Source organism: Alligator sinensis, unplaced genomic scaffold (genome assembly GCF_000455745.1).
Source record: "Alligator sinensis unplaced genomic scaffold, ASM45574v1 scaffold526_1, whole genome shotgun sequence".
Lineage (NCBI taxonomy): Eukaryota > Metazoa > Chordata > Crocodylia > Alligatoridae > Alligator > Alligator sinensis.
The window spans coordinates 116,134-132,627 of record NW_005843110.1 but is presented as its reverse complement, the minus strand read 5'-3'; the positions used below and the strand labels follow the sequence as shown (position 1 = coordinate 132,627).

The 16,494-nt window shown below is 43.2% G+C and overlaps 2 protein-coding genes across 2 annotated transcripts; both read left to right on the top strand.

The window, feature by feature from the left end:
- The first annotated feature begins 6,618 nt into the window (after positions 1-6,618).
- Positions 6,619-7,560, top strand: LOC102375906 (olfactory receptor 6M1-like). The gene has a single exon (XM_006037422.2). The coding sequence runs from the start codon at positions 6,619-6,621 to the stop codon at positions 7,558-7,560; it is 942 nt and encodes a 313-aa protein (XP_006037484.2).
- Positions 7,561-12,060: 4,500 nt separating this feature from the next.
- Positions 12,061-12,996, top strand: LOC102375663 (olfactory receptor 6M1-like). Its single transcript, XM_006037421.1, has one exon. It carries the CDS (start codon positions 12,061-12,063, stop codon positions 12,994-12,996), a length of 936 nt encoding a protein of 311 aa, XP_006037483.1.
- Positions 12,997-16,494: the final 3,498 nt, after the last annotated feature.

The following is a 16,494-nucleotide window of genomic DNA, read 5'->3' as shown; positions in this document are numbered from 1 at the left end:
TCCTGCTCCAAGTAAACAGAGGCACCTCCTTCTCCTTCATCTAATGTCTGATTATCATTGGTTACTTCCAGGTTAAATTTTGGAACCTGTTCCTGTATGAGCATGTAGATCCATTTTGTGGTTGCATTAACAGGAGCACCATGTGCAAATGAAGGAAAGTGATTCTTCCTCTCTATTCAGCACTGGTGAAATCTTACCTAGAGGACTCTGTCTAGCTTTGGGCACTGCACTTCAAGAAGGATGTGGACAGACTAGGAAACAGCCAGTAAAGAGAAACAAAATTTCTTAGAGGCCTTGGGAGGTATGGTATATGAGGAAAGGCTGAAAGAGGTAGAGTTATTTAATCTGGAGAAGAGAAGACTGAGGGGTGATTTGATAGCAGTTTTGAAATACCTGAAGGGTGATCAGAGAGAAAATGAAGATGAGCTTTTCTCTGAGGCCAAAACGGACAGGTCTAGGAGCAATGGCTTTAAGCTGAAGCAGAGGAAATGATGGTTGGAGATTAGGAGGGGCTTTCTGACTATGAGGATGTTCAAGCATTGAAAGAAGCTAGCTGGAGAAGTTATGCAATCTCTCTCCCTGGAAATTTTGAAGAGCAGGTTGGACAGACACATGCTTGGGATGGTTTAGTAAGAGATGTTCCTTCCCTGAGCAGGAATACATGTGACCTTGTGGGGTCCTGTCCAGTTCTACTTTCCTATGATCGTATGACCTAGAAACAATATAATTCATATGTACTATCTGGGTGTCCTCATTATTGATTAAAAAGCAAATGTAAAAATGATGGCATTTTTAACTGTTTCATTATGTCATAACTGTAGTAGTAACCTGTACTATATGCTTTGTCATATTATGCCATAAATTGACATTTGTGTTGTACAAGAGTGTAACATATTTTCTGTTTTGTATAAAAAGGCTAGACAGAAAATGTCAAGATAATGCAGACAAGGTTTCTTGGGTGAATTTGATATCTTTTATTAGACCAACCCAAATGGTTGGAGAATCATTAATGCATTCACTTCTCTTACTATGTTGTGAAGCAGAGTAAAGATGTATTACAAAGTTAAACAGGTTTCATTAACAATGAAATATGTTTTCAAAATTAAATTCTGAAGTTTCCAAAATATATTTTCCTTCTCTTTTTTTAAGTAAAGAAAATTCTTCACAGGAAATTTCACTTAAATCTATAAGATATTCCTTCATTTTTTAACATAACACACTATGATATATAAAAATAATAAAAATGCCTTTTGTAAGCCAACAGTTCACCAGTCCTCAGCTCTGAGGAGGTATCCCTATTTCCTTACTATGGGAAACTGCAACTTGTGATGTTAAAGAACAACCTTTAAAATAATGAATATTTATTTAAACCATGTGTGCTCACAGTTCTGGCTCCATAGAACAGGTAAGTGGTGCAGGGTCGGTTCAGTGTTTGGATGGCTCCCCCTTCCACTCCTATACATTTGGTTTGAGCCCTGGAGCCCTGTACCACCTGTGCTTCACCAGGATCAGGCTCTGGCTCCAGGGTCCTTATGTCGCCCCACACCCAGCTGGGTTCTCCTTCGGGGGGCTGTGCACTGCCCCCACACACCTGGGAACAGAATTCTGGGCCTTTTGCTGACTTCACCCAGCCAGATTTGGGCTGAAGGCCCCACAACACCTGCTCCCACACCCACATATGCCAAAATCAGTTCCCACACTGCCCAGTACACCCAACATACAGCACAGGGCCATGGCCCGCAGGGCTCCCCACAAATTAGGTTGGAACCCTGTGGGCCAGTTGGCATGATGCTGGGGTACAGATTTGGCCCATGATTGAGTAGAATCATAAAATCATAGACAATGAGAGTTGGAAGGGACTTCAGGTAGCCATCTAGTCCAACCTCCTGCTCAAAGCAGGACCATCCTCAACTAGTGCATTCCAGCTAGGGTTTTGTTGAGCCAGGTCTTAAAAACCTCCAACACCTCTCTAGGTAACCCATCCTAGTGCTTCACTACCCTCCTAGTGAGAAAATGTTTTCTAATATTCAACCTAAACATCCCTTGTTGCAACTTGAGACTATTGCTCCTTGTTCTCTCATCTGCCACCACTGAGAACAGTCTCCCTCCAAGTATGCCTGATTTAAGCAATGTTTTGGAAAGAGAGAGATTTTATAATGACAAACAACCTACATTTCTTCCTAGACTGCAATACATGCTAAATGGGTAGAACAGAAACAACTTGTGTGTTTCTGATACTTGTTGTCCATCTGTCACGGAGATCTTTATATCTGAGAGGCTTTCAAAAGAGCCAGAGTTGTTGTCACAGTGAACAAAGGAGTTTGATATGTCCAAGCATAGACAAAGCATCTTATTTGTTGTTTTCTGAATCAATCTTTGTCAAAATTAAAATAAATGGTTGTAATCCTTTTAATAAATTAGCTAATGCCCAAGAGGAACTAAGATCCTGAAAATAAAGTAGGAAGACAGAACACCAAACATAGAGGAACTGGAGCACACAAGACTGGCACACTTAAAAACCACTGTCAAGAAGAGAAGGTTGAGATGGATTGGCCATGTTAAGAGAATGGGAGGAGGCCATATCCACAAGAATATTTTGTACATTGAGATTCAAGATTGCTCTAGAAATTGGGGTCACCCTCTATAGCAGTACCACAATGTATGCCAAAATTTTATGTTGTTCAACATCAACATAGAAAGCTAGGAGGAATACACAGAATCCTATGTGATCTGGAGGGAACATCTGGCACTGGGTGCAGCTCAACATGAAGTGGATTTGCTTTGATACAGAGGATGGAAACAAAGTGAGAAAGAATAAAGCGGCATGCTGTAAACTTCAACTCCAACTCAGACAACATATGGCTTTGTGAAACTTGTAACAAGCTGTGTTGCTCTTGAATCGGGCTTGTCAACCACACATGGATTCATTAGGCATCTGACTAGACTTCTTACATGGACACCATGATCCAGAGGATCAAAGGTTGCCTACTAGATGAGCTACTGTCTAAGAAGAAGCATTGAAAAAAGCAATGTAGCACTGACATCTTCATTGTGTTTTGGGACAATTACTCAAAGCATTGCATTCCTTCCTTCCTTCCCTTCTTGATGTAGTGGACAAGGCTCGCTTGGAGCTACGTGGGGTGTGAGACTCCCCAGCTTCCTATCTCTTTTCTTTTCTGACTCCTACCTGTCTAAAGGTCTCTAGCTTCTGTTTAGCTCACTTTCTGATTCTTTTCTTGCATTTTCATAGCATTTTTTTCTCCTTTTTCTCTCCTCTCTGTCCCTTCCCCCTGTACTTCCAGTCTCTTTGTCTGACACTTGCTTTTTTATAACCTTTTTTTCTTACTGTCTCTTTTCCTTTCTTTCTTTTTTTTCTGCTTGCTTGTTGTGGGGAGTTATCTTTTCCAATAACTTGCCTTCTGAGGGGTGCTCTTATTTCCCCCCTTTCCTCTTTTTTTTTCATTTTTTCTGTTCTGTTTTTTTTCCCCTTCCAGCCCCTTCCCCCCTCCCTTTTAGGCTTTAATGACACTTATCTTTTTAGTTAGTATAAACATTTTTGCTTTTCTTCTTCTCAGTTACAGCTTGAAATTAACTCTGTCCTAGCAGAAATGGCTGTTCCTACACCCAGCAGCTGGCATGAGGATGCCTCTCAGAACCTCCCCATTACCCATGGCTTGAGGCTTCACACCCCTCCCTACATCGGGGTCAAGGTCTGCGCAGTTGCCTTTGCTAGTCTCCTGGGACAGCATAATATACGTTACGCAGGTCACGTTAACACAGTCCCAATGATTTACCTGAGTGATTCCACCCAAGTTAACAGGGTGTGCACAGAGGGCCTGGACATTGCAGATGCACGCTATTTTGTCACGCCCCTAGACACCCCAGCAGTGAGGGTGGTGATTTCTAATGTGCGCCCCCTGCATGTGACCAATCGGGAGCTGGCCCAGGAACTTGAGACCTATAGGGTTCTTACAAGTCCCTTTCACTGACTGACGATAGGAAGCAAGAACCCAAAAATGAGGCATGTCCTGTCTTTTTGAAGGCAGGTTTTCATCCTTTTCAGGGAGGGCCCACAGTCTCTTCCTCAGTCCCTGATCCTCATGTTCAACAGGTGGAGGTTTCTGATCTATTTTTCCTTTGGGGAGACCACGTGTTTCCAGTGCGGTAGCTCTTCCCACCTAGTGGCCCAGTGCCCATGGGGAAGATCAGCCATAACATCGGTGACTACAGCAGCACTGATGGATGATGTATCCACCTCTGGGACACAGGCCCCACCCAGTGAGACCAGGAGCTTTTTCCAACCTCCTTCCACCCCTGTTCCTTCTGAAGGGCTGGAGTCTCTTGTGTGAGAGCGCCATCCAGCAGAGGGGCTGGGACGAGGCCCCAAGCCTCCCCCGCACCCATTCCACCTACAGTGCCCACCGCCACCAGTACAGAGACACCACCAGGTGGAGAGGTTGATGCCTTCACTTGCCCCCTGCCTGCCCTGACCACCCCAATTGAGGTGGCTGGGGTGGTCAGTGATTGTGGCATCAAGGCCCTGTCGGATGATGGGGTTCAGGCCTCCTCCCAGTTGCCCTCCACCGTGGCCTTGCCTGAGGTGGATGGCCCTGGAGAGGCAGGCCAGAAGTAGTCTGGCCCATCCTCTATGAAGGGTGGGCCACCTGCCATGAAGAAGAAGAAAAACAAAGAGAAGAAAGTGAAAGGGACTGCCTGTCTCCCAGCTTCTGGAGGCAGGTGGCAGTAAGAGCTATTCACAAAGCCTCTCTCCTGGAGCGGGGCGGCAGAGGAGTCTGCTGACCTCTTGGTCATGTCCCAGGCTACCGAATTAGATGAGGAGGCTAGTGAGATGGAGATCCAGCTTTCTGAGTGTTGCAAGCAACCTCGAGAGCCGGATGACCTCTCTCCCCCCAAGAAGGTGGGGATTGCTCTTTGAGAGCCAGTCCTTGACCTGGACAATCAGAGGAGGCTGATGGGTTTCGATATTGAGGGTGTAGATGCTGCATTTGTGGGTGAGCTCCCAACTAGGGTGCAGCCTCACCGCGTGTCTGTCGGAAATGTGCAGCCCATGTTGGCAGACTTCCCCTGGTTTGGTCCTGACTATGGGGGCTCCTGACCTTTTTGAAACAGACTAAAGGACAGAAGAACATAGCAGGGCGCATCAGCCAATGGTGCACAGAACCTAAAGTTTTTTCTCAAGGCTGCCAGAGCTGCGTCCAAACGTATGCACCAAGATCTAGGCACTCAGCAGATGGCTTACCGTCTGGAGAAGCTTGCACAGCGGTGAGAGATGAGTAGGACCTGGCAGGGTCCCTGAAGTAGAGTAGGGCATGATAGGCCTTTTCCGACCTGTCTCTGCTTTTTGCTCTGCTCTTGGGGGCTCCCTCGTCTACTTACACCTTACCTCACTCTTCCTCTCCCATACCCACACCCATGGCAGCCACAAGTACTGGCACTTTTAACATCGACGGCTATCGAGATCTAGTGAAACAGGAGGCTATCCTGGAGCTCCTGTGCTGGAAGCTGCTGGCTGTCGCCTTCCTCCAGGAGACACATTCTGAAAGGATCAAACATTTGGTTTGGCACACTGCCTGGCGAGGCCACTTGTTTTTGAGTCATGGCAACAACCTGAGCACCAGGGTTGCAACTCTCCTATTGTCACAACTACAGCATGATATGGCGGTGATGCAGGAGATTGTCCCCAGCCACCTGCTGACTGTCCGCATCACCTTAGCGCAACACCATTTGCTACTCATTGTTTATGCACCTACTGATGGCCATGTTTCCCTGGCAAGTTCCAATATTGGAGTAGCAATATTTCTAACGTTGTGCAGGGCTATAATGTGTCTGTAGCAACACAGACTTTCCAGACAGGAGCATACCTGGGTTGCCTATCTCCAAGGGGGTTGGACTCGGTGATCTGGGGGTCGGACTCAATGATCTATTGAGGTCCCTTCTGACCCTAACATCTATGAATCTATGAAGGTCACTTGGCATTGCAGGGAGGTTCTAAGGAACTTTGGCAAGATCATTCATATACCATAGGCAGAGTTTCTAATTCAAGCCACTGATGCAGCTGTGTCCTTCTCAACCCAGAGATGATAACCCTCTTATCAAGTCTTTGTTCTGTTCCACAAACCACAGGACCAAAGCATAATAACACCTTGAAATGCCTGCCTTTGTCTTCCTATTTTAATGTGTTTTATCCCCAGGGGGTAAGGTAAATAAGGGTTCTTGTTGGGCTCTTGTACTACTTACTCTGAGCTCTTTATTTTCTCATCTGATCTCTGATCTTCCGTATTCCTTCCTGTGTTTCTATCCCTATTTTCCTCCCCGTTTTTATCAGTGAATTCTAGAGCTGTTTTAGGTGAGAAGAACCAGATAGAGACTCTAAATCACACATTAAAATGTACATAGACTAATATATGTTTTTGAATGTGTGTATGCACCTGTGTGAGGGAACTGGAGAGAAAGAGTAAGAGAGAGAGATGGTTGTCTCTGGAGAAAGGCAGACAAACAATGACAGCATGAAAGAGAGCTCATAATTTAGGGCAGATGCTTTTAAGATGCATAATGCTTAGATTTGGTCCCTCCTTGCTCAGGGCACATACTGCTGTCATGAGGACAAACAACCTTACAAGTGTGGTGACAGAATTTGTCCTTACAGGCTTTCCTCTACCCTGGCCATGGGATGTCCTATTTTTCCTACTGCTGCTAACCATCTTCACTTTGACCTTGACTGTGAACCTTCTCCTCATTGCCCTGGTGTTCACTGAGCATCAGCTCCATACCCCCATGTACTTCTTCCTAAGCAACCTGTCCATCCTGGAGATTTTATTCATTGTCTCTGTAACCCCAAAGATGATGAAGAACCTGCTGTCCGAGGACAAAACCATTTCCTTCTGTGGCTGTATTGCTCAGTGCTACTTCTATTTCTTGTTCGGCATCGCTGAATTCTTCCTCATCGCTGTCATGTCCTTTGACCGCTATGTAGCGGTCTGCCAGCCACTCCGCTATCATATCATTATGAATGACCACGTTTGTGCTCTTCTCACCATGGGATGCTGGTTGGCTGGGGTTCTCCTCTCCCTATCCCCATCCCTTCTTCTGATCAGGATGCCTTTCTGTGGACCAAATCTAATAGATCACTTCTTCTGTGACTATGCACCACTTATTCAGCTGTCCTGCACTGACACACGCTTCCTTTTGGTCCTGGAGACTATCCTTGGCATACTAGTGCAGTTCAGCTCCTTGGCTTTCACACTTGGATCTTACACATACATAATCACTGCCATCCTGCGCATCCCCTCAGCTACAGGCAGACAGAAGGCTTTCTCCACCTGTGCCTCTCACTTTACCGTGGCCTCCATTTTCTATGGCAGTGCCATCTTCATGTATTGCCTGCCCAGCCAGGGACGTTCCCCTGATGTCCAGAAGGCAGTGGCAATGCTAACAATAGTGGTCACACCACCCCTGAACCCTTTCATCTACAGCCTGAGGAATGAAAAGGTCAAGAACGCCTTGAGAGACTGTGTGAGGAAGAAAATATTTCCTTTTTAAGAATCTGAGCACTGGACATAGCTACTGCACAATGACTGAAGAGCAACTGAATTTCATTTTCTTCAGAGCACGGTCGGTTTTATGGCAATAGTGCTTCAGTCACCTTTTTTAAATCTCCTGTGCTGTGCTTTCCCTATTGTATCTCCTGGTGCAAGTTTGTATATGTATGGTTATCAGGACTCATAGTAGAGATGATATCTTTTATTAGACCAACAAGATTTTTGCAAAAAAAAATTCTGTAATTGCAAGCTTTTGGGTACAAACACCCTTCATCAGGTATTGGAGAAAAGAGTGTAAAAGTTCTCCTGGGTAGAAATGAAAGTTAATATTTCATAGGATTTCACAGAGGAGTCAATATAGTTCTCACTCTTAGTCTGCAACCTGAATGCATTCCCATAAGCATTTCCGAATATGCAGTTTATTAAGAAAACTCTTGTTAATTTGATATATATTCATATTTTGTTTCAGAATATCCCACCAAATAAATATCTGGAAAATTTCAGTAGCATTGTAAAAAAAGAAAAAAAAGATTTTTGTTCAGAATAGGATATACTTTTCTCCTGTTGTTTTACTCTGGATTGATTTTTTATTTTTTTTGGCTGCATATTCATAACAGATGACCTTTTAATTAGCAGAGTCAGTGCTTATTTTTTACCAATTGTTTTATTTCAGTCAAGAGGCAAACAGATAAAATTTTAGATTTTTCCCCTGCGTGAGAGGCAGAGAAGCAGCAGTGGGTCAGCAATGAGAGGGTTGAATATGGGAAGCATGTTTCTGGCTGCACAGGACACAGGTGTGAATGGACGTTATGAAACATAAGAACATAAAATGTGCCATACTGGGTCAGATCAATGATCCATCTAACCAAGTATCCTGTCTTCAACAGTGGCAGGAGTGGATACATTAGAGGGAAAGCACTGAACCAGATATTTCTATAATGATCTATCCTCTATGGTCTATCCCCTATGATCATTTCTATAATGATCTATCCATTTACTGGTTTAGAGATGCCAGAGGAAACTTCTCCAACAACTCTATTCAGTACCCATTAATAGATCTATCACCTATGTATTTATCCAGTCCTTTTTGGAACCTGGCTATGCTATGCCTCCACCACCGTCTGTGGCAATGAATTCCACATTACATAAAAAGTAATAAAAATTGCATTAAAAATAATTTATTGTGTTAAGAGAAGGTGCTTGTTAAGGGTAAGTACTAAGGAAGACTGGGAAACAATTTGGATATAGGGAGATGGTCTCCTAACTGAGACACAGGGAAGTGTGTGTGTGCGCGCACGGGTGTGTGTGCGCGCGCACACGTGTGTGTGTGTGTGTGTGTATGTTGGCGGGGGGGGTTAAAGTTTTTGCCATGCCATCTCAAGAGTCTGTTTTTCTTTCACACCTTGTGGGTTACATTGCTGCCCTGAGCCTTCTTTGGATAGGGTGTTATATAAAAATAATATCTTTAAAATAGCTGTTGTTCTAATAAGTACAGTAGTTGCTTGTTTTCTTTCTTTTCCTGTATTAGAAATATAAGCGTTACTAGACTACAAAAGAAGGCATGTCCAAGAGAAAATATTTCCATAAGTATTAAGTAAATTGAATTAAAAAAATAGTGGAGTATTCCAGCTGTTGTATTACACCATATTATATGTCAGTTAATACATCATAGGAGATCAGCCAAATCATATTATGCTGTTTTACTACTACAGTATGTTGCATTGTGAAACATTCAGAAGTATACATTGGTGACATGTTGACGGGGCAGGGGAGGGCACATGCCACCCCCAGATTAATGTGCCAATGGTGGGATGAAGGGCCTGGGGCTGCAACCTGGCTGGAGACAGTGTCTGGCAGCAGTAGGGATGGTGGTGGCGTGGAGTTGTGCCTTCCCAATCAGCACTTATTATGCATCATCTATGCAAGTATATGAAAATGAAAGGGCTCTCTGTAACATCCTGTCGTGTTAAACTTAAATCAGGAAGAAGGCGGGACATGCTGGCACCTTTAAGATGTAACTCATGCAGAAGTATATAAAAATGAAACAAAGGCTATTTTTAATATTTCAACATATTTTAATGTCTATAGCTGTGAGATATTTGAATGTATTTGCTGGATGTGCACATGAGAATCTATGCTTTATTTTTGCTTGTTGAATCTGCTGATAGCAATTAATTCATAATTTTACTTTATGTATAAAATATATTCCATGCTGGCCAGGAGGACAGCACTGTTGCTCACAGTGGTGCTTTGAGTAATTTTATTTCTGAACGAACTTGGAAAAATGCAACAATATAGCTTTCCATCTTCAATAGACTTCTGAACTTCAGCAATAGGTTTTGAATCAGAAGGTGACAATCCATGGCAAAGTTGAACAAGTTTCTCTAAAATAAATCAAGTGCGTCATGGATGGGCAGACAAAAGAAAGAAAGGAAAGTTCCTGAGAAACAGATATTCAAAAGAGATACAGTAATTAGGTGGTCATTAGGTTTTGATAGAGTTAGTGAGAGGAAAATATGTCTTCCTTGTTCTATCTTCTTTCCTTCCTTTATTCTACACAGTAAAAATAAATAATAAAATAGATATACTGTTGTTTGCAGAAGCTTTTTGGAAGTCAGCCACAGGAAAAAATAAATTGTGCTTTTAGGACTGGACCTTAAGCAATCAAAGCTTAAGGAATCAAAGATATTTAGGTATCCACATTGTCCATGAAGTTTATTGAGACATAACAAAGATTATTGACAAACATACATATTCTGAAGGCAAAATCTCCATCTCATCTTAGGCCTCCCATGCATTTTCTTGCCAGGTGAAAGACCAAGTATACAAATTTCAGAGCCACCAGGCTGCAATCTATGTAATGCTTAAAGAACAGCCCAGGTAACATATTTGCAAAGAAAAAAATGTGAGTGTATTATATCTCTTTTTGTTAGCCATTGTAATCTTTTGTCCATAAAACTTGTGTTTAGAATGATAGAATCACAGAAAATGAGGGTTGGAAGTCCAACCCCCTGCTCAAAACAGGGCCATCCTCAAGAGGACTCTGTATGGTGCCTACCTTGTGGCCTGACGGTTAAAGCACTGTCCTGGGACAGCTAGAGGCTTATAGGATTGTGGGCCTAGTGCATCACTCCAGTCACCATATGAGAGGTCAGCTATTATCTAGTGCCTTCCCTGGCGTTCATGTTGAAAGCGGGTTCACTTGGCAACCATGAGATGGGAGATATGTGGGGACAAGAGGAAGGGAGAAAGTCAGAGGGTGCGTGGGTCTTTGAGGTAGCTCTGGACCTGTAAGGAAAGGGACCTTGGATTCTTGCTCCCCTTAAGACATAAACTTTCCCCATTTATTTCCTTCCATCTGTTTTTCCAGAGACTATATTAGTGGCTCAGTTTCAGAAGGAGAGTCTGCCCTGTAATGTGATGGTTACAGAGTTGGGCTCTGAGTGCCCCTCACCTACAGAGGGTTTGAACCAGTGCCTCTTTTGGTTCATAGCACAAGACCTCCAGCTTTCTAAGTGAATGGCACGGCCACTGAACTGGGGAGGAGGGGGCGAGAAGAGTGGTAGCCCACTCAGAGCACCCTTTTCTGTTCTTGAGGCTATGTTGGGTAGTCATGGGTTCTCAACACCTCCATTTTCATATATCTAAGTGTGTTACACATCCACAAGGGGTGTGCTTAATGTTTCTGAAATGGTCAGAGGAAATACAGATCTTTCCAGATTTTACATACTGAGCTCTACCTATTCGGATGACTTCTGTCTAAGCTATCCCACAAACACCCACAGATCTCTTCCAGTGGCCTTCAGTCCCTACCTATGGCCAAAATGTTATCCCCAGTTTGGGCTCTCAAACACCTTTATCGGTTTCCTTGATGCCCTACTCGCAGATATCAGATTTTCCCCATCGCTGCCCTATTTGGTAGCTAACTCATAAACCACATGTGTAAGGTAGCTAACTCGTAAACCACTGAAGAACTGATTAATTGTATTATTATTATTTTTCTATCTGCCTTTCTTTCCATCTTCTGTCTGTCAGTCTTCCAGCAGTTTCTGATCCTCCAACTTTTTCCAGTTCTTGAATTCCTTTTAGACCATGGTCCTTTGGGAACATCTCTGACACTTTCATTTGTGAGTCCCCTGGGTGTGGTAAGAAGTAAGCACTGAATTTATGTAGCTACAACAGTCATGAAGAATAGAATATAAAACCATGATCTATGCTATGTGTGAAAAGCCAATTTGATGCTGAATGGGTCTTTTTATTTCTTCCTTCCTCCAAATGTTCTTGCTAGCTACTTTCACCTGAACGTCTCTAGTATGGATGAGTAAAGTACAAGGACGCCAACAGTTCTCTCCATTATTACAATTTTAATATTTACATATATATATATACTGTGCTGACTGCTATTGTTGCACCCTCCAGGACATAGGAACAGCCAGCTGCATTCAGATTACCTTCACATCTACATCAACCTACTTTCTGCAAATAGGAATACCAGATGAGAATGAACAACCACAGCAATATGGTGAACGAATTTATCCTTGTGGGCTTTGTCTTGCCCTGGTTCCAGGAGATGCTTTTATTTGTACTGCTGCTGGTTATCTTCCTTTTGACTGTCACGGGGAACCTCCTCATCATCACGCTGGTATGTGCCGACCATCAGTTCCACACCCCTATGTACTTCTTTCTCTGCAATCTCTCCATCCTGGAGATCCTCTTCATCCTTTGTGTCACACCAGAGATGTTGCAGAACTTGCTATCCCATGGCATAGTGATCTCTTTCTGGGGCTGTGTTGCTCAGACCTACTTTTATTTCTTCCTTGGCACCACTGAGCTATTTCTCATTGCTGCCATGTCCTTTGACCGCTACACTGCCATCTGCTACCCACTCCACTATTCTATGATAATGAGTGGATGGCTCTGTGCCCTTCTCGTGCTGAGCAGCTGGGTGGGTGGGTCTCTCTTCCCCCTTTTCCCTCTTATCCTGATGATCAGGTTGCCTTTCTGTGGACCTAACAAAATAAACCATTTCTTCTGTGACTATGCTCCACTAGTTCAGCTATCCTGCACAGACACGCGCCAGCTATTGGCTGTGGAGTCTGCCTTCTGCTCTGTGGTGCTGTTCAGCTCTCTGACTGTCACTCTGGTTTCTTACACATACATCATCATCACCATCCTCCGCATCCCCTCGGCCACCGGAAGGCAGAAGGCTTTCTCCACCTGTGCCTCTCACATCACCGTGGCTTCCATCTTCTATGGCAGCACCATCTTCATGTACTCCTTGCCCAGCCAAGAGCGCTCCCCTACAGTCCAGAAGGCAGTGGCCATGCTAACATCGGTGCTTACACCATTGCTGAACCCTTTCATTTATACCCTGAAGAATCAAAAGGTAAAGGAAGCCCTGCGGACATCCCTGAGGAAGGGGATATTCAAACCCTAATACTCTGAGCTCTAAACACTGCCCTTGGTAATATCTAAGGGGTCCTTTGGCATTATTGTATCATGAGCGTGAGCATATCATGAGCATACAGTATATGTGGTAAGTGCATCACTATCCCCTGTTTGTGTCCTGCAAAATTATCTACCTCCAATGTTGGGATTCATGTCCTTCCTTGTGTGAGGCTAATTTTTGCACTTGAAGACTCAATCCAGAGATCACTGCATTTAAAGCAGACCTCCCAGTTCACAAGACAAGTCATCGTGTTGAGATTTTTCTTCCTATTCCATTTCTAGATTTTTTTTCCCCTGGAAGATGTTTCCTAATATTCTGTTTTTACTGGGTAATGTGGTTTTTCAAAAATATATTTAAGTTTTGCACAGAGAAGTAGGGGTTTTTTTCATTAACATCTTAGATTTTTACCTTGAGTAGTTAAAATTCTACTCTTTTAATGTGTACAGTGCATGCTTTTTTTCCAGTGTCTTGTGCCAACGTATTAGTTTATTTTATTAGGACACAATCAAGCCTGCTGATCTAAGTAATCCCTTGTGTACTATGTACTATTTCCTATGGGTTATGAAAACATAATACAATAAATATTGGAAGAGAATTCTTCAACCGTAAGATTACATGATACAATTTTTAAGAGGTAGTAATGAAGATAGGATATAACTCACTATATTATGTTGTAAAATAGGATATCCTTAGTAGTAGTGCATAATATAAATATGTCATGATGTAACACATGATATGACACTCTAATATAACTTCTCTTTTTTAAATGAGTAACATATTTCAAAATGTTTGCTTCTGAAAAGATTTGACAAATGAAAAATGGCTTGTTTTAAAAATCTAAATGTGTTCAATGTGTAAATGTTTTAAAATGTAAATGTCTAAAATTTCATTGAAATGAAGTAGAATTCACCACTCCCCTTCCCCCGCTATATATTAGAGGGCTTTCTCCAAGGATTTTGACCAGAACATTTCTACCAGCTCTGAATGACTTGTGTTATCAGCTTTGGGCCTGACTGGGCATATCTACACGTTATATTAATGTGATGCAATAAACTCTGGTACAGTTCTCACCAGAATGTATTGCTCCAAGGTGCAGCATATGAACATGTACCTGGGACTGCTGCACATTGAGCTGGGGCAGCACAGCCTTACCTAGCAGTGGGCCGAGAGGATCAGCCTGCAACTACCCTCCACCCCAGCTCAACATGCCATGGAGGGGCTCACTAAGGCATGAGGTTGCTTCGGCGTGGGGCTAGCTGGCAGGCGGCCCCCACACTGTAGCACCCTCGTGCCCCAGCCAGCCCCAGTAACCACCTATATGTGCACTGCAGTACAGTAAATAACTCTGCCATAGGATAGCACTTGTGTTGGGCAGTACTATCCTATGGTGGAATTAATTAATTTACTCTGGCCTAATAGGGGCATACGTGTAGATGGTGACACTTTACTGTGCAGTTAATTAGTCAACTCTGCAGTGAAACATCACATGTAGATGCACCCACTGGGATACAGGAACAGGGATTTTTTTCCCCTTCTGAACACCATCACCTGAAATTCTGAACAAAAGCATTTACCTAAAAGCATTGTTATTTAAATAATGAACTAGTGGGAGTGGGGGAGAGAATTTTTGAAGTCATAAACAACTTGTCCCTGTGTTTAGTTCAATCTGATCTGAGATAGGTGTTATAGGAGCAGAAGGTGCTAACAGTTTGCACCTGATACTTGCAAAGGATTTAGGTGCATGTCCAGTTAACAAGAAATCAAAACAAGAAATCAGTAAGAAACTACCTATTCATGTTTGTGCAGCAGAACCAAAGAGTCCCATAAAAGGTCATGAAGCAATGGCTTCAGCCAAGTACATTTAGAATAGACATTTGAAAAAAAATCTTCCTTACTGTTAGAAAAGCATAGTTATGGATTACGTGGCCCAGGGAACGGTGGAATTTCGTTCACTGGAGGTTATCAAGAAGAGTTGTGATAAGCATTTTTCAGGGACAATTTAGGAGTAACGAGCCTGCTTCCTTGCAGGGGGTTGTATAATTTTCCAGTACATCTAAGCACCTCCTTCCTAGGGGAGAGAAAAATATGGCTTAATGGTAAAAGTGCTGGCTTGGATCCTTGAAATCCACTAGCATCCTGCATGACCTCAAAGAAAAAAACTTGATTTCCTTCTGTGGACCCCCCCCATGGGGGAAGTGTTGCGACTTCCACCAGATTACTTGTAAAATGCAGCACTATAAGTAGCAACATTATGTTTGTGTGATGGAAACAAGTGAATAACTTTCCAGTGATTGAAATCAGTTGGGGTGAGATGTCTAAATTACTTTTCCAAACCAGTTCCAAACCAGTCATCTGAACTTAGGTGGAACTTAGACATGTAAATCAGAGAAAATGGTCCAGATCAACTTGATTTCATTAGCCCCAAAACCATGTAAGTACCCAAATTCATTCGGTTATACATTTAGTCTCAGTCTGAGTATCCAGTCTGAGCTAGAGCCCGTTTCCAGAAAGGAGCTAATAAACCTTCTAATAATAAAATAAATAAATAATAATTTATTTCATTAAATAATAATAAACCCACTTAAAATTCTCAGAGGTTCACAGTCCATTAGGTACCTCCAGAGCATTGTTTGGGGTTCAAATCCCCCACTGTGTTCAGTATTTCCTATGGCACAATCCAAGAACCCCAGACTGTGGAATGAGCTCCCTCCAGAGGTGGTGCAATCTCCTACCCTGGAAATCTTCAAGAGGAGACTGGACAGTCACCTTGCTGGGGCTACCTGACCCCAGCTGTCTTTCCTGTCTGGTGCAGGGGGCTGGACCCGATGATCTTCCGAGGTCCCTTTCAGCCCCTTACAATCAATGAATCTATGAATCTGATCGGTGCCCAGGGGCTAAAATTCACTCTCAGAGGTTCCTCACTCTCTCCTTTACAGGAAGTCCATACACTTAGTCCTCCCTTTTTGGATCACTCTACCACGGGGCAGAGGCACTCATATTTTAGGTGTAGCAATATTTCAGTCAATGTGGAGATACCTGTAAGTTCTGCCTTGGCACGCTGGTCAAGCATGATTCGAATCTTGCAGTCTTCCTCTATGAAGGGAATTACAAAGAGGATGGATTGTGGGTTTTCTCATAAAGTCTTGATCCCAATAGTACTATTTTCAAGAACATCAAGGCATAGTTAAAAGACTAGGACAAGAGACATAACAACTATTAAGGTCCAATGATGCCTATTTGGTTAACTTTACAGCCATTAAGTTTTGCTGTTGCCACTCTGTCCTAACAAAGAGCCCATGCTCCCCCACATGTAGATGCCTGCTCCCCCCTGCCCCTGGCTCCACCATCCCTCACTGTGAAATATTGTACATGGTGATTTTTGATTGACCCACAGTCTTTTGGTCATACTTCTTGAAGTCAGTCCAGGCTGAGCTTTTGATGAGGACAACCCCACCGTTTTGACACCAGGGCTTTTGGTAACAGCAT